The sequence below is a fragment of the Ambystoma mexicanum genome, chromosome 5q (assembly GCF_040938575.1).
Source record: "Ambystoma mexicanum isolate Mex_15411 chromosome 5q, UKY_AmexF1_1, whole genome shotgun sequence".
In the NCBI taxonomy this organism is placed as follows: Eukaryota; Metazoa; Chordata; class Amphibia; order Caudata; family Ambystomatidae; genus Ambystoma; species Ambystoma mexicanum.
The window spans coordinates 1,267,808,741-1,267,835,050 of NC_090933.1; the positions used below are offsets into that span (position 1 = coordinate 1,267,808,741).

The 26,310-nt window shown below is 50.7% G+C and overlaps 1 protein-coding gene across 1 annotated transcript in view; it reads left to right on the forward strand.

Annotated features, from left to right (window-relative positions):
- The window catches only part of TONSL (tonsoku like, DNA repair protein), a 612,770-nt gene that overhangs the window by 451,466 nt on the left and 134,994 nt on the right, over window positions 1-26,310 (forward strand). The window contains exon 21 of the mRNA XM_069621801.1: window positions 5,905-6,212. Coding sequence (XP_069477902.1) covers window positions 5,905-6,212 — 308 coding nt within the window. The remainder of the gene's footprint in view (window positions 1-5,904; window positions 6,213-26,310) is intronic.

Below are 26,310 nucleotides of genomic sequence, written 5' to 3' on the forward strand. Positions count from 1 at the left end.
GAAGGTTTTGTAGAAAAAAGAAATCACTGTTGGGCCACACGCTGGAAGGCTTGTGATGGGCAAAGCTGCAAGCAACTCTGCAAAAGGCAGCAACTACAAGTCTCAACTGAGAACAGGCAAGCTACACAGACAAGAGGTAATTACCCCTTAGTTCACAGTACCTTGGGCCTGCAGAAATGGTTCCTCCTGGCTTCTGTTCCTGTTGTAGTCTGGCCGGTCCTGTTGTACCTGGGCCTCAGTCGTGGGGGTTACTAATGTATTTTGTTCTCCGCTCCACTTCAGCTGAAGTCCCTATGCTACTGCATTCCTTCTTACCTTACTTATATTGTATTGAGTTACCCATAAGGTGCCGTGTGCCAGGGATGCATTCTAAGGCACCCCATGTTTGCCCTAGGTTTCTTTTTATCATCCTTACTTGGTTTTCCGGGGGTAGGCTGGTGGCAGGTAATATTTTGTTTTGTCTTTACCAGGGGTGCAGATTTACCAAATTAGTAGCCCAATGTACCTTAGGGTCATATTCTTTTATTACAGGCTTCCTTTTTCAGGTAAACCACAAAGCAGGCCTTGACAATGTGTGTTCTGCCAATGTGGCATCTTTGGGAGCCCAGGATTGCAGCCTCCATAGTGTTTTTAAATGCTTTAGGACCAGATCTTGTCCCTTTTTTTGGGGGGTGGGCTTGAGTGTTTCTTTTTTTGAGGCCAACTTGATTGGTTGTTATGCAAAACCTTTGTTTTAAATCCTGTAATGGGATTGGTGGCTGGCAGAAGCCGGCCCGTGTGAGTGAAGGAATATATAGAGGCAACCCAATCTCTGCGATCCATGCTGCCGGAATTTATGAAGGTGAGCAAATCTCCTTACCTGCTTGAGGATTTTGTGCTGTTTCTCTCAGTTGCTGAAATTTCGGGTCATCTTCTGGCCCTACTGACTGGATGCAGTGGTCTTGTTATAGCACTGGTTTGGTACTTTGGTTGCTGTGTGTCCTTCCCGAGATTTCCCTCATCTGCTGCGGCCAGGTGTTCTGTCCTAGGACTGTTTTCTTGGCCCTTGTACAGCTATTTCCTGTGAGGGTGTGCATTTTCATGATACTCGCTCACAGGGGTCCCCTTCTACCACTTTTCCCAATTGATTTACATTGCGGGCTGAATCTTGCTCTGCTTTGCTGCTCCTGGGACTGCTGGGTCTCAAATTCTCCACTGGATCACTTCTCCTGGGTCTCCGCTGGTGTCCCCTGTGGTTGACTGTGTTCTTCTGTGTTTCTGTGTAAAGAAGCTGCTACTTACCTGGCTTGTCCTATTTATTCCTATGGGGAACTGTTCTCAGCGCTGACACTCCAAGGAACTTGCCTGGACTGTGGCATTTGTCTAGGCCCCTCTATGATTCCTGGAGGTCCCCACCAAATCCTGGGGTTTTAGAAACTTGAACTGAATTATTAACGATTTTTAAATCTTCATATTGCACTCTTGTCTAGGCTATACATTATATCGCTGTGTGTTGCCACTGTTCCCCTCCTTGTTGTGTAATATGCCTTTCTGGGGAGACTCTCTACCTAAAATGTGCCTTAGAGTTTGATAGCCCTCCTGACTTCGTTGGACACTATGTTCCTGTGTTCACTAGACCTGACCTAAAGGCAACAACTGTGTTTTAGGCATAACTCTTATGGATAGTCGTTTATTCAGCATGCAGTAGGAAACCTGTTATAAGTTATGTATGGTATCCTTGGATCCTGAACATGATGGTAATTACTGTGTGTAATATTGTCTAGGGGTCTACCCGTTACCTCACATCTGGAAGGCTATATGTATTGTGTCTGGAACCAGGAATGGGGCCTACATTTGAGGGTAAAGAGTGAGTTAGGCCTTAACTGCTCATGTACTGTTTTTTACTTACACTATGCTCTGGTATGTGTATTGCGTAACCAGAGTACTTATTTTTCCTATAATAAATATTTTGTGCGGCCATAGACATATATATTGTTAGTATACTTGGGTGGTGTCTTCTTTAGTGCTGTCTGTTGGGATTAATTGTACCTTCCTGCCAGCCTTCCTCCTTCCTAAAGTTAAGCCTGACTGCTCTGCTATAGTTACCATTGGAGAGCCTTGTCTTTCCCTTCTGGTGACATACGTTACACTATTAGGTAAGATGACTACACAGCCCTCGCTAGAGGATTGTTCAAGGATCTTCCTTACAGAAACATGCCAACCTCTGTACTGGTTCTTGAAGGGCAGTGTGACGAACCCAGGGAATTCGTCCCCTTCCTCCAAGGGGGGGGAACACCCACCCTTTAGATCTAGGGAAGTGAGCCTGCTACGCAATACCCTTCTTCGGGGTAATGGCAAGTGGGATCCCACTGTGGTGTCCCCCCCCTCTGGGGACAAGGAATGCCCAATTCAGGGTTCCATCCCACTTCCCTTTTATTCCAAGACCCCAATGTTTGTAGGTTATGAGATGTGTGACTAATCTGAAGATGTTGTCCCTTCTCCCCTGAGGGGGGGCACCTTTCCCATGGGGCCAGGGCAGTGCTTCCACAGTACAATAATCCTTCTGGAGATGACACACCGGGGGAGGATCACATGGGGGAACGACTCCCCCAGCCCCCTCACGTGGGATTGGGGACGACTATTCTCAGGAAAGTGGTATACCCCTGTTTCAGTACCGCCAACCCCCTCTCCACTGCTAAGCCCTCCTTCCCACCCTCTAGCCAGAGCCCACCTGTTTTATTGTCAAATTAGTGAAACTGATATACTCACAAGACTGAAATACCAACCAAGTATTTTACATCTACTTTTAAAAGAAGTAATGTGAAGAAGATGACTGAGAGTCTGAGAATTATTTTGGGGAATCAGCCTGATCAGTCTAGCTTCTCACAGGATCTCATTAACCCAAACGAAAGCAACAAACCAGCCTGGGAGTTCAAAAGGCCCTCAGCCTGGACACAGAAGAATGATTCTCCGAGGAGGAACTGCGGGAGCCTTGCACTGGGCGATCAGATGAGAGCCGAAAGGGGAACCGAGAATGGAGGAAAAGAAGAATGCGAACCTGGTCCAAGCTGGAAGGGCCACTCTGGCTGCTGCGGTGACGAACCTCTGGGCGACTGCGAGGAATGATGCCCTTCAGCGCAGAGTCCGATGTCTGCAGGGCCGCTGCAGGCCCTGCCGCTTACCCCAGCGCTATCGGAGCCTCGAAGCGACATAGCTGCTCGGGAAATGTTGGTGCCTACAACGAAGAAGCTAATGGGTGCGCTGGTTACCCAAGAGGTGTAGTAGGTCCGGGGAAGCAAGGGGGTGAAAAGAGAAGCTGCAGCAAGAGGGTCTGGGACCCTAAAAAGGGACTGCGAGTCTGGGACCCGCACCCACATGGAAGTGAAAGTATAAGAGGTTCTGGGACCCCGAAAATAAACCAGAGAGGAATTGAATGTTTGGCAGGAGAGTGAACCAAACAGTTGCAATGAAGTGCGTGTCTGGGACCCGCTCCCATATGAGAAGCCAAGAATAAGAGGGTCTGGGACCTTGAGTGAAAAAGAAGCAAACAAGAGAAAGTTGTATGTACGGCAGGGTAGTAAACCAGGCAGTTACAACCCTAGATTGCGAGCCTGGGACCCGCACCCATGTGAAAAGCACAGGCTTGAAGTAATGAGGAACAAGAGGGTCTAGGACCCTGTGAGAGGGACGGTCCATGAGAGGACAACTGATTGGCATGAGAGTGGGAACCAAGCTATTCAAATCCTTGGGAGTCTGGGACCTGCACCCACATAAGAAGTTGAGAACAAGGGGGTCATGGACTATGGAAGTGAAACAGACATAATCATATGCTTGGTAGGGAAGTGTGCCAAGCTGGTGGGATAAAAAAACGGAATCTGAGAAGTAAATCCTAGTGAATTACTCAGTGACATTTACCTAGAAACATATAGGTGACTCGGAATCCCAAAAGGACTGAAAGTAGAAGAAGCCTAGGAGAAAGGAGCACAACCTTAGCCTTGGAATCTTATACTTATGAACATTGTTTGTCATCACTTTTGATTGCCCGAGAGCCTGTGAACTTTTCTGTTCTTTGAAACTACCAGGAACACTTTACTTTGGGAAGAGATCATCCTTGCACAGCTGGTTTAAGTTGTTGGTGTTGGGGACAGAGGTAGGCTTTCAGACGCGACAGTGACAGACATTTCGGTTTTGGGCATCCAGACAATTTCACTATTTTTCTTTGAGGCAGGGAAAACCCCTCTTAGTTTTAGGGATAGAGAGGTGTTTTTCCAACTCTTTCTTGATAAGTAAAAGTTTGTACCCAAAGATATGCCACCATTGTGTCCAAGCCTTTCTTTTGAACCCTTACAGAAGGGAACAAGTTTCTAATGTACAGGGCCCCTTTAATGTCAATGCTTGGTTACTGACCTGTACTCGTCATCACCGCCTGGACAAACAGCTGACCAATGGAATTCTTTCCTCTGCTCAAGGAAGGAACTTAAAATAAGCAGGAATCTAGGAGAGGACGTCTGTCGGAGGGCCCACAACACCAGCCCGCTCCAAGATGTGGAGGAGGATGGTGCGAACGGTGGAAAACCATGCAGAGCACTTGGTGGGGGTGGGAGGAGACCAAGAGCTCCGTGTGGTACGCTGCCGCTTCAATGAGGGCGGAGACCCCCAACCCTGCTGGGGCCCTGAGCAGAGAGGCAAGCAGAAGTACCGGCATCTAACGCCAAAGTCACAAATGCGAGGAAACCAGACCAAAGAGCAGACCGAACAAAAGGAAGCAAGGGCGCAGATCTGCAGAAGATGGAGAACCCGACTCCAGTACTGAGTCTTTCAGCTAGAAAAAAAGGTATGCTGCTGCAAAGGGCAGTGATCCCAATATTGAGTTGCGCTGACAAAGCCCATAGCCCACCAGGGGCTGAGAAAGTCAAGACTCCACGATGGGTTGGAAGAAGTATTTTGAGCCGGGCTAACCGAGCCGTAGTCCACATGTGGCTGGGAAACAGGGAATACCATTAAGAAATAACAAAACCAGCCCACATAGGTTTGAGCAAACCCACGGCCCACCATGGGCTGAGCTATCGGAGACCCAACAAGAGGGAGAGAGGTGGATAATAAAGGAGACTGGGCTGAGCAGGCCCATAGCATAAAGGAGGCTACAAGTTGTGACAATACAAAAATACTAATCCGTGAAGCTTGTGGCAACGGCATTCTGTTTCTAAAGCGGAGACCTTGCTTTTGTTTTTCTCGATTTTCTGTTTGTCGCCAGTCTATGAAGCCAGGAGCTGGAAGAGGCTGTAAGAAGACTGTGGATGGGGGTCGGGGGGTAGAGGTTGGGGGATCAGAAAACCAGCCACCACTAAGTTTCCAAAGGGGTAGTAACCTGTTTGCTAAGTGAAGACTTAGCCATTTCCTTCTTTCTTTCTTTCCTTCCTTCTTTCTTTCTTTCCTTCTTTCTTTTAGGTTGGAAATAAGTAAGCATAGATTTAACAGAGGAGAGAGTTATTTTGTAAGACATCCGGACGAGCAATCATTTTTCTTTTAGCAAAGGGAATTCCTCATAGAAATAGGTACCAGAGTAGGAATTTCTAGTTGAAATAAAGCACAGTGTTCAAATATGTCCTCTTGTCCGCCTCCTCTTTCTGACCTATCTGAGCCTGTGTTAGAACCCTGGGTCTTTTTCATCTCAACACCATCAAATGCCTTTAAAAATGTATACTTTTTAAATTGGTACCCCGCCGACAAAAGGATTTGCACGCCTTTTGAACCTCTATGTATTACTCTTGTCAAATGATCTCAATGTTTTTTCAACCTGCTTGAACAACTAACAGAGATGGGACAGAGGCCAACTTGGGAACGAACATCTGTCATCTTGTGGGTCCATCAATCCATAGTACTAATGTGCCTCTTGTTTTTATTGCATGTCTGTCTCCAATGCAGCAGAGCATCGACTGGTCATAAAAATCCTGGAGCAGCAGGAGAACAGCCCCTCCTTCAAGCTGTGCAATCTCTCTCTGCGTAGGCGCAACCTCACACCACTCCTTCGGGCTCTTAAGCTGCAGTCCTCCATCCGTCAGCTCCATCTTTCGGGCAATTGCATTGATGATCTTGTGGTGGAGGAACTACTGGCAACTGTGGCTACCATGCCCAACCTAACCCTCCTTGACCTCTCGTCAAACCAGATGACTCACGAGGGACTGGCAAAGCTCTGCCCTGCAACTGGCCTTTTCAGCGAGGACCCTTTTAAGGTGAGATGACTCATGCATGAAGTGCAAGTGCTTTGACAGTGGTTTGAAGTAATTACCACCATAACACAGTGAGTAATGCGTACATCCCACCCATTATCATTGTTTAAATGTAAACCACTTCACCACAAAGAAACTTTACACAACAGTAAATATTTATATGTAAACAGTGTGCCTGTCTGTGTTTTAGTAGCATGGACACACCCAGTCACATCACCATCAAACCATTGCACACAGCCTCAGGACGCTAATGTTCAACCAAGCCAGCACAGCAACATCACATGATCCTAACATTGCAGACATCATCACACACAACCTGGAAACCTGGAAGACACCTACATCTGCCACCATCCTGGATGTTTTCACCCCCAACAGCTGCAGCATTCAACTCAGAGGCAGTCTTCACAGTGCCCATGGTGTCCTCTCCTACCACAGGTCATGATGGCTCTGAGCCAAACTTTAAGAAGCCAACATGAACTCATCATTCAAAGTCTTCTCCCACTGTTTCACCCTCTCTTCCACACACACTGTCGCCTTCAAACTCATCTACGCTCACATCCTGAAGCATCCTTCAAATACTTCACTGACTTGGTCACCACTGCGTCCTTCACAGACAACAGCATCATACTTGCCACATCATCTTCCCCTGGGACCTTATCCTGCCGAGCAACTTTGCCACCAGTCCAGTCTGAGTCAAGACTTTAGAAAGCCCAACTTTAGTGTACAGGGTTACACCCCTTTGGTTTAGCCTGAACTAACCAAAGGTTTGGTAGCAATGGCTGAGCAGCCAGGCTTGGTCTAGGAGGGAGTCGGCCTGTAGTGAGACACACAGGAGTCCAAGCACTCAGTTCATGGAAATACTCACACTCTACCAGTTATATAAAAATAAGCATTTATTTCATATATACTAAGGCTTATAACATTTAAGTAAGGTAAGTACTATCACACAGTAGTATTAAACACAGCTTGCAATATACAAAGGATAAAAATACTTTAGAACATTTGTAAGTTAACATAGCAGAAACTTCTGAAACAAGTATACAAACTGTAGACCAACTTGTAGTTAATCCCTGCTTAGCCAGTCTTAGGAAGTCCACCCCTATCCTAGGTGAGTCTGAGTCAAGTGGGGCACTGGTGGTCCAGTGACCCAAGGGCTGAGGGAGAAAAAGGCAGATAAGCAGCAGACAGAGCAGAGTCTATGAAGAGCTCTTCAGGTTTCCAGGTAAGTATCAGTTATGTTTCTTTGGTAAGGGGCACAATGGGTTGTCCACCCCAATGTGGCTCAATGTCGGCCTGAGAGGGTGTTGGATAAGATATTAACTTTAGAACAAAATCTACCCCACTTGTGAGAACCCCAGAACTTATTGCTGGACTGGTAGATTGTTTTCCTATTCCTTTGTGAATGGGAACCTTTTTCCACACTCACAGATCCTTTTACTCTTTTTGTGGGTGTCATTCCTAAGACTCTCAATAGTGTTCTTTTAATTTTATCTGCTTTGACAACTTTTGGTATATACCTTTTTATTATTACAGGGTTGCCCTTGGGGCTCCCCCTTTAACTTTCTCTGACTAACCTTGTGACAACTACAGTTCCCAAGGTTAGAAAGGATGTTGGGTGCAAACCAGCACATTCAACCTTAGCTGGAGGGCTGGTGAGATGCAAAGCATCCCCTTTCTCGCAAGCACTGTACCAATTCTGTTACATGGACAAGCTTACCTTAAATGGCTGGTTGCAGTGAACCTATTTACAAATTTCGGTGCACCTTTACCGCTGGCTTTTTTCACAGCTGCGGTAATAGCAACCATGGGTGCCCATTTTACCAAAATGTCGCTTATCTTCTTATTTTACCATTGGTGTGCTTCTTGTTCCTTCTTGGTCTTTCCCCTGCCCTCCAGGGTGGGAAATTCCTTTGTGTGGTTTTTATTTTCGGCGGGAGTCCTCATCCAAGCCCGCCCAGGCTCCAGAGTGTCTGTGAAGGAAGGAAGCGAGGGAGGAGTCCAAACCTCTGCAGCCCTTAGTCTTCGAGCCTGCCTGCGAGAATCCAGTTCTCACTGGGAGGTTGGCTGGGTTCCTGCATAAATGTCTGATCCTGGAAGCTGACGAAGTAGTCAACCACTGGACCTGAATCCGAAGAGGAAGATTAAGAAACCATGGCTGAGATGATTTCCAGCGACCGGATAGCCTGCTGTGTAACAGAGCCTACTGTTACCCTTCCTTCCAAGCAACCTGGGGACTCCGGAAATGTGGACCCCGACGCAGAGCTTGTGAGATCCACTAGAATCAAGAAGACCTGCATTTTGATCGATCCCACGTTGTGCTGTGACCTTGCGGTGGCTGCAATACCCTGGACCACGAGCCAGTATGCGTGCACGGTCTTATGAATTTCAACTCGAGCTGAAACATTGGTGGCATCCTGCTGGATCTCCAGAGACATGATTTAAGTCCTTGAGGTCCCCTCATCCAAGTGCTGGACCGTAACCGAGACGAGAATCCAACCAGAGATATTCAGTCTTCTCCTGGCTCCTGAAAAGGTGACCAATACGACAGAGCTGCATCCAGCCGCAAAGAAAGTCTTGCCTGGAGCCTTCTCTGTTGATACCTGCTGCAAAGTCCTGCCTTCCTTCTTCATGAAAAAGGATTCCGTCAACCACGTTTTTGGCTGAAGATCCTGAAGTCTTCCTGCTACAACTCTTATTCTTCTGAAGTACTGTGTTGGCAGCGGTATTTACCTACCTAAGCCTTTCTGATTTCTGTAAAGCTTGAGTTGTTGACTGTGATTGGGGGTCCGCCATCCAGTCTACCTAGGCCCACTGCTGGAATCCTTTAACAGAAGTCCCTGGACCCTAACTAACTCTTAATTGAACTACTTGTTTGAACCATCTTCCACAGGAACTGTGACTTTTTCTGCGATGGAACTCTTTCTCACCCTGCCTACAACTATCACCTAGACCACTAGGGTCCCTCTTCTGTCTCTGAGAGAACTCCTGCAATAGAAGAGGGAAGGACTGGATAAGAAAAGGTTTCTGCCTTGAAAAATAGAACAATTGTTTAAAAGTGTACTGACTCATGAAAGAGTTAGTTGGTAACTGTAACCCTGAGAGTGAACAGTTACAAAAGTTCTTACTTACCTTGAATGTGTGTTGTGCCATTCTGAAAAGTATATGTAAGGTTGTTTTACTCACCTGTGAATTGGTTGTGCCTCTTCCCAAAATTAATGCTGTAAGCTTCACTTAACTATTTCTTTTAATATCCATGTGTAAGTTCACCTACTGCGTCTTGCTTCCCCTGCCCTGCTGTATAGCCTGTCTAAAATAAGTCCGCCTTGGGCTTTACCTACCTTGAATAACATTGGGTCGCTCTTAAATTGTAACATTGGGTTTTGCTTGCCTTTGTCTGTTTTATACAGATGCGAAAACAGTCTATAAGTTGCTGGTAGCTCCTTTAATAAGTATATGGGTTTTACTTACCGTGAATAGCTGTATGCCATCCTAAAATAAGTTAGTTATTGCTTACCTTAGTTTGTGTTTCACTGATCTGAAAAACATTGTAATAGTATTTCTGATGCTTCTTAATCTGCTTAGAATCACATGCCGTGCATGTGGTCCGACATCCAGTGGTAACCGCAGAGTATTGCATCTTGTCTTTTGGGGACCGAAAGGGGATGTCGGCATAGGCGTGTCTGTAACAATATCCCTATCGTGACATGTAGTGTACCCAAAGTCCCTCACGTGCCGAGGTCCCTCAGATTGTTTTTTTCCGCCCAGATACTGGTCGCCCTATAGCAAAGCTCTTCATAAGAGGCATTGGCCCTCATTATGAGTTTGGCGGTAACCATGCCGCTATTGGCGGCATGGCTGCCGCCGAAATCACATCGGGGTCTGGGTCCTCGGAATGAGGTTTTACTGGACCATTCCGAGATCGGAAGGCCCGGTAATTCCTCCCTCCAAGGACCCGGACACGGTCCTTCCCCATTCCCATTTCAGCCCCCATAGGGCTGAATGGGAATGGGAGAGGGAGCAAACAACGGGCCATTACGAGATGGCCCGTTGTTTGCTCCCTCTTCGCCTCGCGGGACCCGGTAAGCACGCCTGGTTTTCCCAGGCGTGCTTACCGTGTCCCGCGAGGGGAACTCGCAATGCGGCGGTACGGAGTGAACGGCGCCGGCACCTTTTACGGCGCCGTTCACTCCGTACCGCCAGGGTCGTAATGAGGCCCATTTTTTATCTTTATTCTGGCTTTGTCGGTTATTTCCCCTTAAGTCACTTGGACGGCTATTGAACAACCTCGACGGAGACTACGGGAAGTTTTGACGGCGGCGGTGGATTTCGGCACCTAAGATCCGGTGGCTGAGCCATTCACGTGGCTGGGCCCTCTGGCCGGCTACACAGTAGGGAGAGTGGGGTCGGGGTGGCCATTATGTCTTTCCTCCTTTCCCCCTCTTTGCTCACTAGGTCTGGTCATCTTTGTTTATACCTTTTGCTATGGAAAGGACTATCGGGTCCCAGCGCCGGATCTCCTGCAGGAGCAGACTACTAGCCCACCTAGACCCTCAAACCAGTACATCCAACAATCAGTTGAACAATTATTGAATTAACCAGAATGGGGGAAAAGGGGAATTGGAGAACAAAAGAAACGATCAGGAAACACTGGAGTCCTCTACTGCTCAGAACCTTGGAACCCTGGTTACCTGCAAAGGATACAGCATACAACAAATTATTAAATCCTCAATTTATAACGCACTATCAATTCTATTATGAACTTTCCCAGGATCCCTTTTTACCTGATAGTCTCAGTAGTTTTACTTAGAGACTCTTAGAGGAGTTTTATCTTTATTATTTAACTTGCTTTTCTCAATTGAAAGCTTAAGACTTCAAACTCCTCAGAGTTAAATATTAGAATAACTCTGTGTTGAAGATTCTTCAGTAAATTAACTTTTCACTTGCAAAGAATGTCTTTGTATGCTTTTGGAGCTCAACCAATAGAAATTTCATTTTGACTCTATTATGTCTTAACTTGCAGAGTTCACTTGTATTTCTATGGACTTGATATATAGTTCATCTGTAGAAATATAGTACTCTTCAACAAACAAGCATCAACTTTAAAATCACAGCTGAAGGAACGTGGAACAGACACGCGTGCGCACGCTACCTGAAGAAACAAGCCAGCACTGACTATGTAAAACAGATGAGCACCTCCTTCTCATGAAGAGATCGCAATCGCGCACTGCCTCAGGATCGCGCAATGCACAACAAAAATAAAAGCTGTCTTCTGCGCCACCTTCTATGCGGAGACTGCGCACTGCCACTGGTTCGCGCTCGTTAGCAATTCGGAACCGCACGCAGCTTTGGATCAAAAAGGCACACCAAAATGATGACTGCGACTTCAAACAAATCTCCTCAGAAACGACGTAACTAAAACGTACTGCGCGTATTAAAGGAACTTCCTGGGCACGCCGCCTCACGCTACAAGGTTCTTTCCTTTAAATCATTCAACGCGCGACGCTCCACGAACGCCTCTGGTTACACAGCTGACTTTCTAAAGACGCGCGCAAGCTGATGCTTTTATATTTCAAAACCTGCGTGCACTTTCAGTAAACAAACTATCAATTCAGCAGTTACTTTTCTTTCCATAAATTATTTACATTAGTAGCACAACATAAAACTTTGGCTTGTCTTCAATAAATAACTTGAAATCATTTGACTTTCAACTTGGTATTTCTCCAGCATGGGGTCTGGCATGGATTCACATGCTCATGAATATTCCCCGTCGTCAGGCTGGGAATCCTCGGTAAAGAAAAAATCAGTATCAGTTTCGTTTCTGATCTGTCTTTCGTAGTAGTAACCAATCACTGATCTCTGCATCATACTGACCACAGCCAATGACTGCCCTCTACCTAAGCCCCACCTCTGGCAGCCATCTTCAGATTTTTACCGCACGTTCAAGTGTTGGGATCCTAGTGCTATTGCTCTCGTGCGTTAGTGCTATTTTTTCACGTTTTTTTCTCAAAAACTTCTATTTTTCGGTCAAAAGAGCCTCAAGCTCCACCGTTTCTTCATCCGATCAACGGGGACCCGTGTCGGATTCGTCTATGCCCCTCAGGGTGAAGATTTCGTCGAGCCACGCTTTTGGAGGACTCCAGAAGTTTCTCAGGCCCATCTCGGACATGGCCCAGGAGAAGGGAAGCTCGACGCCCGGAAAGCTGTTCAGGGTCTGCCCTGGATGCCAGCTTCAGAATGTCTTTAAGGAGGACGAACACTCCTTTTGTCTTTACTGCCTACATGAGGACAAGACGCACGGGACTGTGCGTTTTGCGGCAATATGTCGGAGCGGACCATGAAGGACCGCCATCAACGTCTCGCCAACTGGCTGGAAGGGAAGAGCCCGTCAGGCGAGAAGAAGAAGTCGTCCGAGCGGTCTTCTAAGACCTTTGAGGACGCCCCGGCGACGGGGGTCCAACACAAGGCCAAGCACCGCGAGTCCGCTGGCACCGGGAGCGCCGAACGGTCGGGCTCTACGGGCGCCAGGCGGGGCGCATCCTCCCCGGCGCCATCAACCACGAGCCAACGGTCTGGTTCGGGTAAGAGAAAGGCCGAGCACACGGCGAATCTCCTGGAGAGACCCCGGTCGAGCTCGAAGGCCCCATCGGAGGGAGAGCGAGGCAGTGACCCTCCCCCCAAGGAGAAGGCGGTGAGCGCACCTAAGGTGGTGAAAGCCTTAATCCATCCGGCCAATGCCTCTATCGAGACAGTCGCGGCGGCCCTGGCTCAGCCTGTGGAGGCTACACCAGTGGTGGCGACCTTGGGGCTCAGAGTCTCCCTGCCACCGCGGAGGGAGTCCTCTTTTATGCCCATCGACAGGACCCCCGTGAAACCTCCGACGTAGAAGAAAAAGGGGGGGGCAGGAGGTCGTCGTGGATTCGGCCTCAACCTCTGAGGAAGAGCTGATCGAAGTCTTAAGCCACGGCGTTGGCGTGGAAGAAGAGCAGCCCGTCGGCAGGGATCCCGACGTAGGAGACGACGATAACGTCGAAGGGGCCCCCTAACCGCCCGTCGGGCTCCCCTCAACCAGAGCCGCAAGACAACTAGGCGGCCATTTTGTTGGCTATACAGTCCTTCTGCTCGGAGATAAGGACGAGGCTGCCGTTACCACCAGCGGAGGAGCCGCTCCCGACGGGGGACCCTGAGCCAGGCCCTTCTGGGAGCCCTGACCCTAAGAGAAGAAGGATTCATCCTCCACCTCCTTTTTAGCCATCGCGCCCTGTTGAGCCCTCCTCCCCGTCCACGACTCGTGGGGATGATACGGGGACTGACACGGCCGCGACGGGTACGGACGACGAGGTTTACGACGAGGATCTGCCGTCGTCACCTCCCACCCGGGCCTCCCCGCCCGACGAGATTGGATCAATTCACTCCATGATCGCCAGGGCATCCGAGCTTTTCCAGCTCTGCCCGGAAGAGAAGAAGGAAGGTTTCCTTTATCAACGGCGCAAGGCCAAGAGGAAGACGGTCCTCTCTGTACCTCTACTGGACGATATTTGGGATGAGGGCCTCGCCCTCCTCAAGAACCCATCCACGACGCCGGCTAGAAGGGATCGGTACGAGAAGAAGTACCGGGTCCCGGACGCGGCCCCCTTGTGCCTTCGGGCACAGCCGACCCCGGACTCAGTCGTCTCCGCGGCGGCCAAGAAGAAAGCGGAGGGGGTGCGGCCTCTACGTCGACCTCCCCGCCGGACGGCGAGGGAAAGAAATTGGATACGATGGGACGCAGGGTCATCTCGTCTGCAGCGACGACGATTAAGGCGGCCAATGCCTTGGCTATCGTAGCCCGCTACGACAGGGAGTTGTGGTACAAACTGGCCCCCCTGCTGGACTTCCTACCGGACGACAAGAGGGCAGAAGCCCTAGAGATCTTGCAGGAAGGAGAGGTGGCGTCGGACCACGCCATTACGATTGCGACGGACATCGCCGACACTGGATTTTGACAGTTGGGCAACGGCGTGTGCCTTAGGCAGCGTGGATGGCTCAAGGCTACTGACTTCCGTCGGGACATGCAGACCAGAGTCTTGGACACGCCGTTCGACGGAAACAACCTGTTTGGGAAAACAGTGGATGATTCCCTTCAAGCCATCAAGGCAGACACGGAGACGGTCCGGGCTCTTGGGGTTCTCCAGCAACGGCGGCCGCCCTTTCGGAGCGGCGGAGGCAAACAGGGTGCCTCCAAAGGTTCCGGCGGCGGATTTTCCACCTACCGTCAAGCGGCCCGTTCGTCGTCGCAGGAAGCTTACAGGGGACGAGGCAAGTCAGGCGGACCCCGCCGTCGTCGCCAAGGAGGACAAGGCGGCAAAGCCTCGTCGAAGCAGGACTGAACCGGCCGTGGGGTCGGGCCCCCACCGAAGCACCCCGGTGGGAGGCCGGCTGGCGAGCTTCGACAGCGTGTGGGAGTCCATCTCCACCGACCGTTGGGTGCTGGACGCCCAAGCCCAGGGTCACGCGCTCGAGTTTCTAAAGAGGTGCCCGCGCGTCCCCCCAGTGGCCAGGAAAGAATATCACATCCCTCAACTTCTCTTGGAGGTAAAGGTGATGCTCAAGAAGGGCGCCAATTGAGCTCGTCCCAAAAAGGCGTCGGGGCTCCGGAGTTTACTCAAGATACTTCCTCGTGAAGAAGAAGACGGGAGGATGGCGTCCCATCCTGGACCTACAACGACTGAACAAATTCATCAAGGCACAGAAGTTCCGGATGGCCACCCTCCAACACGTCCTGGGTCAGCTGGAGGAGGGCGATTTCCTGTCGTCGTTGGATTTGGAGGATGCCTTCTTCCATATTCCCATCCTAAAGGGACACCGAAAGTTTCTCAGGTTCGTGGTCCAAGGGCGTCACTATCAGTTCAGAGCCCTTCCCTTCGGACTGAGGTCGGCACCCAGGGTGTTCACCAAGTGCCTCGCACCGGTGGCGGCGCAGCTGCGCCGAGAGGGGATCCACGTCTACCCCTACCTGGACGACTAGCTCATCCGAGCGAAGACGAAGAAGCTCGCCGTGGAGCACACGGCAAGGACCGTCCAACTTCTCACGGACCTGGGATTCTTCATAAACTACGCCAAGTCCCAGCTGGTGCCCGCGCAAGACGCACTGTTTCTGGGAGCGAAGCTCGACACAGTGTCGCTTCTGGCCTCTCCGTCGGAGGAAAGGACGAGGGCCATCTTGGGCAAGGTGCAGCGGATGCTGGTTGCGGACGCGGCCCGAGTGAGGTCCATCAAGTCCCTCCTCGTAATGATGTCTTCTTGCATTTACCTCATCCGCCTGTGCAGGCTCCGGATGCGCCCGTTGCAAGAGTTCCTGGACGCGCACTGGATCCAGACGACGGGCAGCTTCGAGGAGAGGATCACACTCGACGAGAGTTTCCGACGAGCGATCCGGTGGTGGGGCACCCGCGTGCATCTGACGGCGGGCATGGACTTCCAGACCCCCGGCCACCAGGAGACAGTGACCACGGATGCCTCCCTGGAAGGGTGGGGAGCACACACCGAAAATCTGCACGCGAGAGGCCTTTGGCTCCCGACGGAGAAGTCCCTCCATATCAACGTCCTGTAGCTCCGTGCAGTGTTTTGGGCCCTCAGGTCCTTTCTTCCGTCCCTCAAGGGCAAAGTGGTGAGGATCTTCACTGACAACACCACCACCATGTTCTACAGCAGGAAACGGGGCGGAACCAGGTCCCCAGCCCTGTCCAGGGAGGCGCAGGATCTGTGGCATTGGGCCGTCGCCCAAGGGATGTTTCTGGTGCCGTTTCATCTGGCAAGGATAAAAAACACCATCGCCGACTCACTCAGCAGGGTGCTGCGCTCGTGCCACGAGTGGGAACTATGACAGGATCTAGTGGACCGCCTCTTCTGACGGTGGGGCACACCCCAGATCGATCTGTTCGCGACGGCAACGAACTTCAAGTGCCGGAGGTTCGCCAGCAGGTTTCCCCAGCCGAGGAGCATGGGCGATGCTTTCTCGTTCCCCTGGGAGGGCCTGTTTCTATACGCGTTCCCTCCATTGCCATTGCTGATCCGGCTCATCAACCAGCTCAAGAGGTCACGGTGCAGGATGATCCTCATCGCACCTGCGTGGCCGAGGCAGATATGGTTCCCGGACCTTCTGGACTTGTCAGCGTCCCCGTCAATCAAGCTGCCAGTGGACGCGGATCTTCTCTCCAGGGAAGGAGGCGCCATCCCCCATCACGACCCGAAGTCGCTGAACTTGCAGGCCTGGCTCCTGCAGCGTTAGAGTTTGGAGGATACGACATACCGGCCGACTGCAGGGAGGTTCTTGCAAAGGCCAGGGCGTCCTCAACTTTTAAATGCTACGGACACAAATGGAAGAGGTTCTCTGTCTGGTGCCACGCACATAAGATTAACCCTCTACGGATTACGGCTCCCCAAGTACTGCCGTACCTACTGACGCTGGCCAAAGCTGGACTGGTGCACGCGTCCATCAAGATTCATCTTGCAGCGATCTCCCGATACACCAGAACCACAGGGCGGACGTCTTTGTGGTCTCATCGTCTGGTGAAAGAGTTCATGAAGGGACTGTTCAGATCGTTCCCGCCGGTGAAGGCTCCGGCCCCGGCGTGGGAGCTGAACGTGGTGCTGACCAAGCTCATGGGACCTCCGTTCGAGCCTCTACACTCGGCTCCGTTGAAGTTCTTGTCGTGGAAAACAGCGTTTCTTGTGGCCATCTCCTCCGCACGACGGGTGGGAGAGATCCAGGCCCTTTCCTGCAAGGCCCCGTACTTGACTTTTCACGACACAAGGGTAGTGCTCAGGACGCACCCCTCCTTCATGCCCAAGGTGCCGTCGGACTTCCACCTCAACGAACCCTTGGTGTTGCCTGTTTCTTCCCGTCGCCTTCGTCGCCGGCTGAAAGGACTTTGCACTCACTGGATGTGGCTAGAGCGCTGAAGTTCTACGTGGACCGCACGAAGTGTTTTCGGAAGACGTCACAACTCTTTGTGAACTTTGGACCTGTCAATCAGGGGAAGGCTCTCTCGAAGGCTTCCATTTCCAGATGGCTCTCCGGCTGTATCATGTACTGTCATCGGTTGGCAAACCGACCGCTGCCTGGCCGTCCGAGAGCCCATTCCACCAGAGCGATCACAGCTACCACGGCGTTCCTATCTGGTGTGCCCTTGCTGGACATCTGCAGGGCTGCTACGTGGAGGTCGACGCACTCCTTCACGAAATTCTACTGCGTCGATCGGGATTCCAGGGAGGAGTCCAGGGTCGGCCAAGCAGTGCTGCGCAACCTGTTCGCCTAAGGTGAGCCTGGTGAGGAGGTAAGAATTGCTTAATGTTGAGTTTGATGTAATGCTTAATGTTGAGCCTTTGCCACCTCCCGTGGTTGTGCATGTGTGTACTGCTATGTATTCTTTATTCATGAGCATGTGAATCCATGCCAGACCCCATGCTGGAGAAGGAACAAGTTACTTACCTGTAACTGTTGTTCTCCAGCATGGGTCTGGCATGGATTCACATGCGAACCCTCCCGCCTACCCCTCTGTGGCTCTTCACTTGGACATACTGCCACTTCACGTGCTACCAAATCTGAAGATGGCTGCCAGAGGCGGGGCTTAGGTAGTGGGCAGTCATTGGCTGTGGTCAGTATGACGCAGAGATCAGTGATTGGTTACTACTACGAAAGACAGATCAGAAACGAAACTGATATTGATTTTTTCTTTACTGAGGATTCCCAGCCTGACGACGGGGAATATTCATGAGCATGTGAATCCATGCTGGAGAACAACAGTTACAGGTAAGTAACTTGTTCCTTACGTGTGTGGGGCGTAGATTGTAGGCAAGGAGGGTGGGAACGCGGTTTGAAATAGCATTTAAGTCTTACCGCGTTGCAGTGGTTGATGCTTCAGATAGGAGGTGCGCGAACAGAGTAGATCCATAAAAACAAGCTGCACCAGCTCCCAAGGCGGGTACGTAGTTAGGTTCAGGTAGAAACTTCCTTCTGGTGGGGAACAGTGGGCATCAAGTCCTGGCAAGACTAGGAGTATGCTAGGTGGGTGCTATGCACAAATGAGCATAGATTCATGCCTCATGGCTCAGACGCGGCGAGACAGGCAGAGACAGGCTCCAGCCTTACCGTGTTGGGCCTTGGAGTGGGCGGGCCAGCTCTCGCCTTACGGTGCTGCTGGCTGGTGGTTGTAGTCCTGCTGAGCCCATCAGAGTGTGCCACTCACGGGGATCAGCTGTTGGGTTGCCTAGCAACCAGTGAAGCCAGATAAAGCGTCTGCCATCTTAGAGGCGCTCGCACGCTTGTTTCACAGGCAATATTTCACGATTGAAATAGTTACAATTGCCTGAAGCACCTCGGCAGCATGAGGGCTAAGGTAGGGGGTAGGGTCAGGTGTTCACGGGCACCAGAAGGATTTAATACCTTCGCCGTCGGATTGTCGTAGCTGGGTGCTGCTTTCTGATGTAGTTGCGGGTGATGACGGGCAGGGCTCCAGCCCTCCGGTCTCGTCGCTGCAGGGAAGGAGGTATGATGGCGTCATGCATATACTTGGTTCGCCGCGCGCAACTGCGCATGCGTCCCATGCAAGAGTGGCTCAACAGCCAGTGTTGTCAGGCTAGCGGACAATGGGAAGATCTGGTAATTGTCTCGCCAGCCCTCGTTTCCTCTCTGTAGTGGTGGTCGAGGGGAAAACCTCTTGAAGGGGGAAGTCCTTCACCACCCCCACAGTGGAAGCCACTCTCAGGACAGACGCATCTTTCACGGGGGGGAGGGGATCACCTGATTCAGCAGACAGCGCATGGAGTGTGGTCCCCACAAGTAGCATCCAACCATATAAATCTGCTAGATCTATTATCAGTGTTGAAGGCACTGAAAGCCTTTCAGATGCAACTACAAGGGAAGACAGTTCTGGTTCTGACAGACAGCACCACAGCCATGTATTATGTGAACATACAAGTGGGCACACACACTCTAGGGCTATCCAAGCTTCCCCCAAAACATTTGGATGTGGGCTCTCAAACAGAAGATGTTTCTGTTGTCCCAACACGTTCCAGGGGAACTCAGTCTTCTGGCAGACGTGCTCAGCAGAGACTTCCCACTGCCCATAGAATACGAATGGCGTCTGCATGAAGAGATCGTCTCCAATGTCTTCGCAGAATGGGACTTCCCAGAGATCGACCTGTTCGCAACTCAGGAGAAAGCCCAATGCCAAGACTGGGCCTCCAGGTACCCCCAGATCCGCTCCAAGGGGAACGGACTTTGGATAACATGGTCAGGGAAATGTGTTTGCTTCCCTCCCCACCCCGACACCCCTACTCAACAAGATAGTGCACAAGATGAACCTGCAACCAGTCACCATGATATTGGTAGCCCCCCTGTGGGCCCGCCAACCCTGGTTTGCTCATCTAATGGAAATGTCCCTCTCCCCACCAGTAAAACTACCCTGCCCGTACAACGTGTTGTCTCAGGACGGGGGAGACCTTACACCCATGCCCACAAACTCTGAACTTAGCAGCCTGGCTCCTGAGATCATAGAGTTTGGACACCTTCAGCTCCCTCAGAGATGCATGGACATTCTCAGGGAAACTAGGACACCTAACACTCGCTATTGCTATTCCAGTAAATGGAAACGCTTTGTCATCTGGTGTAATACCAAGGGCATCAATCCCATCGATTGCTCACCCACACACATTGTGCTGTACCTAACCCATTTGTTAGACGCAGGACTGGTCTTCAATTCCCTAAAGGTTCATCTTGCTGCTCTCACAGCCTACACCACCTCTCAACAGAAAGTGTCATGGTGGAAAATACTGGTGATTAAAGCCTTCATGGAAGAGGTTAAGAGAATCCATCCCCCTCATTTCTCACCCAGCTCCTGGTTGGGATCTAAATGTGGTTTTAACCAGACTTATGGGACCTCCCTTTGAGCCAATGCATAAAGCAAGTCTGAAAGACCTTACTTACAAGACGGCCTTCTTAGTGGGTATCACTTCTATTAGAAGGGTTAGCGAACTACAGGCCCTTTCTGTTCTAGACCCTTTTGTTACAGTCCACAGGGATAAGGTAGTTCTGTGCACTCATCCCAGATGTGTGGCTAAATCCATCTCAAAGTTCCTTGTGAACCAATCGATCGAACTACCCACTTTCTTCCAGAATCCCACTAACATGGCCGAAATAAGCTACACAGGGCAGTCATGTTCTACCTGGAAAGAACGACACCACTGAGGAAAACAAATGCATCACACTATGTTACACTCTTGCTAAGCGAGAACTGCCCTTCAAGCCTAGAGCACACTATTCGGGGCACTGGGGCTTCCATAGCATCCCCCCCGTTCGGGGTGGAAGTAACATAGACGTCTTTCTACTTTCTCTCTTCATGTACTCACTCACAATAGCCTTGGGCTCCCTCATGGCAGAAAAAATACAATCGGAGGGACCTCGGCGCGTGAGGGATTTTGGGTACACTACACTACACGTCACAATAGGTATAGTGTTACAGACACGCCTATGCCGACATCCCCTTCCGGTCCCTGAACGACAAGATGCTATACTTTGCGGTTACCACTGGATGTCGGACCATATGCACAGCATGTGAATCTAAGCAGATACAATCATCAGAAATGCTATTACGGTGAGTAATGCATGTCATTCCACCCTTAAATTTTACTTGCCTAGCATAGCTGTGTGCCATTCTTAAAAACGTGTCCTGTAGGTGTAGCTGACCTTGGTCTGCCTGGTGCAATCCTAAATTAGTGTAGAAAGTTATTGCTTACCCTGGTCTGTGTTCCACTGATCTGAAAAGAACCTGTACATGTAATTTACACCAAACGGTCTTACTCACCTAGTATAACTGTGTGTTATCCTGAAATAGTTTTATACTGTTCCTTGAATCTGTGTTCCACTATTCAGAAAAGTATCCTGAGAAAAGGTTTGGTTTACTAATTGATTCATTAACTGAGTGTCACTGCATGACTGACAGGGTCTACTACCCTTGACTTACTGTAAATTAATCTAAAAATAACCGATGTTTTTACTCCCCATCAATAGGTGTGTCCTATACTAAGTGTGATTGATACGGTCTGACTTGCCTAGAAATACTCTGCTTTCTAAACAAGGTTTATGTTTTGGTCTGTGTACCTTCAAGCATTGTGTTGTGTTTTTATGTGTTTATGACTCTATGACCAGTACTTACCCCAAGACTTAACTTGGCCAACTTCTATTCATAATAAACCTTTATTTTTTATAATACTTCTGGTTGTCAGTGTTTCTATTGAATCCTTGGTATACTACAAGTTATTTGTACCTTCTCTACCTCCTAAGATAAGCCTGGCTGCTCGGTCTATGCTACCATATACTCAGGTGGTACAGCCTTATACTAAGATTGGAGTCTTGTACTGTCTCAGTTGAATGGTTTTACTAAGTCCTTGGACTTCAGAAAAACTGTCCTAACAGAGGGGATCCAAGTAACAGCTTAACTGTTAAACCTAGTATCATTTAGTACTCTTACTTCTTGTCCCCTTTCCTCCATACTGCATGGGCATCCCTCGCTGGGGATAGGAGACAGAACCTTTTTCACCAGAAAAATCCTTCTGCCCCTTTAAATTTAGAGGCGCGCAGCGGTGTGGCCTTGGGAGCATGCGCTCCCCTGACTCCGCCCACCGGCACCACTTCTCAGTCCCCTTTTCCGCGTCAACGGGAACGGGACGATTACACCAGCGCTCCTGATATTATATGATATGATATGGCATTTGTAACGCGCCTATACACAAGTTTTTTAAGGCGCGATGAGGCAAGGGGGGGGCAAGGAGAGACGGACAACGATCCTACTAGGCCAGGTGTCATTCAGATTGCGCAAGTGCAAGGGTAGAAGGGAAGGGAAAAGTGCAGTACAGGGTTAGTAGAATACAAGATAAATAATAGGGCCAGCTGGTGGCAAGTGCATGTTAAGTGCCGGGAGGAGGGGCTGTAGGATACAGAGACAGTCCCGTAGTGCAGTGAGGCAGTGCAGGAAGAGTGGCTGGGCCAAGGACCGAGATCGGTGAGTGGCCCAGTTGCAGATTCAGTGCAGGTTCAGTGGTTTTAGCAGGGGAGATAGGGAGAGAAAGCGGAGGCAAAGAGGAAGGTTTTGAGGTGCTTCCGGAACTGGAGATGGTTCTCCTCAAGTTTCATGGGGGCAGGGAGGCTGTTCCAGAGGGAGGCCCCTGCTGCGGAGAGAGATCTACCCCCAACTCGTTGCTTGGAGAAGCGGCTGACCCTGATGGAGTTGGAGGTGGATGAGCGAAGAGCTTGAGAAGGAAGATATTTAGGAAGAGAGAGTTGAAGGTATTTGGGCCCAAGGCCCCAGAAGTCCTTGTGGACAATGCAGAGGGTTTTGAACTTAATCCTCGCAGCCACTGGGAGCCAGTGTAGTGATTTCAGTCCTGGAGAGATACGGTCCCTGGGCTTGAGGCCAAGGACACGTCTCGCAGTCCTGTTCTGGATGAGTTGCAAAGGGCGGAGAGTAGAGGCAGGCAGATTTAGATAGAGGCTGTTACAGTGGTCCAGCTTCGAGAGAACCAGGGCTCTGGAGACAGTGAACTTCTGGGGGAAGGAAAGGAAGGGAAGAATACCTCTGAGGAGGTGTAGCTGGTAGTGTGACTTCTTCGAGAAAGATAATGTGGAGTCGAAGATGACCCCGAGGTTTTTTGCCTTGCAGGTAGGAGCAGGAAGAGGGCCAAGGGAGGAAGGCCAGAGAGCTGCAGGCAAGGAGGGAGTGGGTGTGCCGATGAGTAGAATCTCAGTCTTACTGGCATTAAGGCAGAGGTCGTTGGCGGCACACCATTCAAGGATAGCAGAAAGACAGTCAGAGATGACGGAAGGGGAAGAGGAGGCCGAGGGTAGCCTGAAGATGAGCTGGGTGTCATCCGCGTAGCACTGAAAGTTGGGACAGAGAGCGGCGATGCAATGGGCAAGAAGTGCCAGATACTGGTTGAAAAGCCAGGGGGAGAGGTTAGATCCCTGGGGGACACCACAGGTAGAGAAAAAGATGTCGGAGAGGAAGGACCCCAGTTTGACCTGGGAGGGTCGATTGGAGAGGAAGGAGGTCAGCCACGCCAGAGCCTGACCAGTGATATCCAGGTTATCACGGAGACGGTTGAGCAGTATGGTGTGGTTGACAGTGTCAAAGGCAGAAGAGAGATCGCGCAAAATGAGAACACAAGGGGTGTTAAGAGTCAAGGTTTGAGATCAGGTCCTCACGGATGTTGAGGAGAGCAGTTTCCGTGCTTCTGGCAGCTCTAAAGCCAGGCTGATGGTCATGAAGACTACCAACAGATTCAGCATGGCGATTAAGCTGGGAGATGGCTAGTTTCTCCAGGAGCTTGCCCAGGAAGGGAATGAGAGAGATTGGGCGAGGGTTTGGCTTAGGTCATGTAATACCACGCGCTCTTCCCCGGATACTTTCTTCGATCTTTTTGTCAATCAGGTACTTGGTCCTCCGGCGCATGCTCCTCTCCGGCGCATGTCGGCTTCAGCAGGTGTCCAGCATGCGAGGGGCTCTTTCCTACATCCGACCCCTCGCTCTTTGCCTCAGCTGCCTTGGCCCCGACCACGGCTGGGAAGGTTATACCGCTTACAACGCACTTGCTCCACGCACATTGAAGAACCGGCTAGCTCGTTGGAGGGAGCTCTTCGAAAGGTCACCTCCAGAGGACCTGAAGGACTTCGTCAGACAGAGATAGAGGCCCACGGTAGCGCTGCTGTTTTGCATTGCACCCCATAAGGGCGACTCCTTCCCAAGGAAACTCCAGAGCGAAAGGAGCCTTTCTAGTTCTCGCACCAGCACACGTACCAAGGCTAGTCCAGCTAACGGCCGCACGGCAGAGGGGGTCATCAGATCCTTCTGGGCACAATGCTTAGGTATCACGAGGTTCTTTTACCAGGTGTTCACCCAAGGGGGGTGGCGCCTGCATGCAGCACTACCAGCAATACTGCCGAGGGTAATACGCCTTCCAGGCCCCAGCCTATGGTGCAGGGGAGGTCTCATGCCCCACCACCAAGAGTTTTGGAGGTGGCCAGGTACATGGCACGCAGCTCGATAGTATGGCTGCCGCGCCAGATAACATGGCTGCTCATCTGATGCCACTCCTAGGAACGGAGTAGGCGGGAGAATGAGTTTCAAGGAGGGACTGATACAGGGTGCTCTCCGGCCCCAGCAGCCGTCAGCCACTCCGTCAATATCACCTGCCACCTCTTCAGCCTCCGAAGACCGGTTCTTGAGAGGGTTCCTAGCGCTGATGCGAACTCCTTAGATGGTGGCCATCCTTTGGGATGTTTTCAGGGAAATGCTCCCTCCAGTCACTCCACCGACGCCCATAGTCATTCCTCCAATGGCACCAGCGCTGCAGACCCCAGTGCAGATGCCTTTATCTTGTGAATCACCATGTGGACCGCATACACGGTCTTCCGGCTTTCCCTACCTTCCACAGTACAGGCGTTCTGCAACAGCCACCGGCTCCAGTTCCTACACCGGAGGGCCATGGCGCCCAGTACTCCTCCACCCACCCCAGACCATCAGGACACCCTGACAGACACAAATGAGGAGGAAGACCCAGACACGCCAGCGTCAGCCAAGGCCTTCCACGAACGACTTGCAGGTTTGGCGGAATATTTGGGGCTTCCTCAACCATAGTTCGAACAGCCGGACGAAAGGGTTTTGGCAGATGTCCTCACTCTACGTCCTCCCCTAATATTTATTTTATTTTATTGTTTTACATTTGTATAGCGCACTACAGCCCAAAGGCATTGAGGCGCTTGTTGCAAGGTGTACGTAAGCAAAATTACATAGGAGGCAGTGGTTACTTGGTTACAGCATATTAGCAGGTTACACAGTACAGTTGGGTTCACCACGTTGGGTAACAGTATTGTACAGGGTAGCGCTAACTTGGGAGTTGAACGAAGCAGTTTAGACAAATAGCGTTGTTTTGATAGCTTTGCGGAACGCTAAGTGGGAGTCAATTCCCCTAATGTGCGATGGTGGGGCATTCCAGTGGGGAGCTGCGATGGCTGCGAAGCTGGAGCAGCCTGCACGTACTCTGCATGTTATGGGTTTGGTGATCTTGTTGGTATAGGCAAGTCTGGATGGCCATGCAGAGGTGGGCATGGCTACACGCTGAGCCAAGTATGTGGGGGGCCAGATCATGGAGGCATTTGTGTGTGAGGGAAAGGATTTTGAAGATGATTCTTTGTTTTACAGGAAGCCAGTGGACTTGTCTCCTAAGGTCTGAAATGTGGTTCTTTCTGGGGAATCCTGTAGCGGCCCTAAGGGCATTGTTCTGGACAAGTTGTAGTTTAGCGATGTTTTTACCTGAGGTCCCTCCGAGGAGAGCATTGCAATAGTCAAGCCTTGAGCCGATAATAGCCCTAGAAATGGTGAGGCAATTCTGAGTAGTTATAGAACGGGGATCCTGATGCAGAAGGCCGTTGTTACTTTGGTCAAGAAGGGGTCGCTCAAGCCACACTCAGCCCTGCCTGTCAATCGGCACCTTGACACCAAATAATAGCAGATGGAGGGGGCTCCACTCTTATTGTCGGCTCATCCTCAGCCACACTTTTCTGTGATTGCTGTGGCATCACTCTACTCGAAGCCTGTCGTCCTCAGCCACCTTGTCCTAGCCGCTGCTAGGCAAGGAGGAGAAGATCTTGGAGGTGTATGGGAAGAAGCTGTACTCCAATACCTCGCTGCACCTGCGGCAATGCAACGCTGATGCCATGCTGGCAGCCGTTAACCAGAGACTTTGGCGGGAAATAGCCGACTTCCTTCCAGGACTTCCGCCTCAGAGCCAAGCATGCTTCAAGGCGGGGCTAGCAGAGGCCAAACTGGTGCTGCAGGACATCATGGAGTCCAGCGTGGCCCACATTGGTACCTCTGGCCGGGCTACATGCATTGCCACGGACATAAGGACTGCCTGGCTTCGGGCTACTAAGTTTAACCCTGATGTCCAAGAACGCATATTGGACCTGCCATCTTTAACTCTACCACCGATGAGGAATTGGATAAAATGAACAGCTCGCAAACTGCAAAGTCTCTATCCATCCTAACGAAGGCCACGCCCAGGGTGT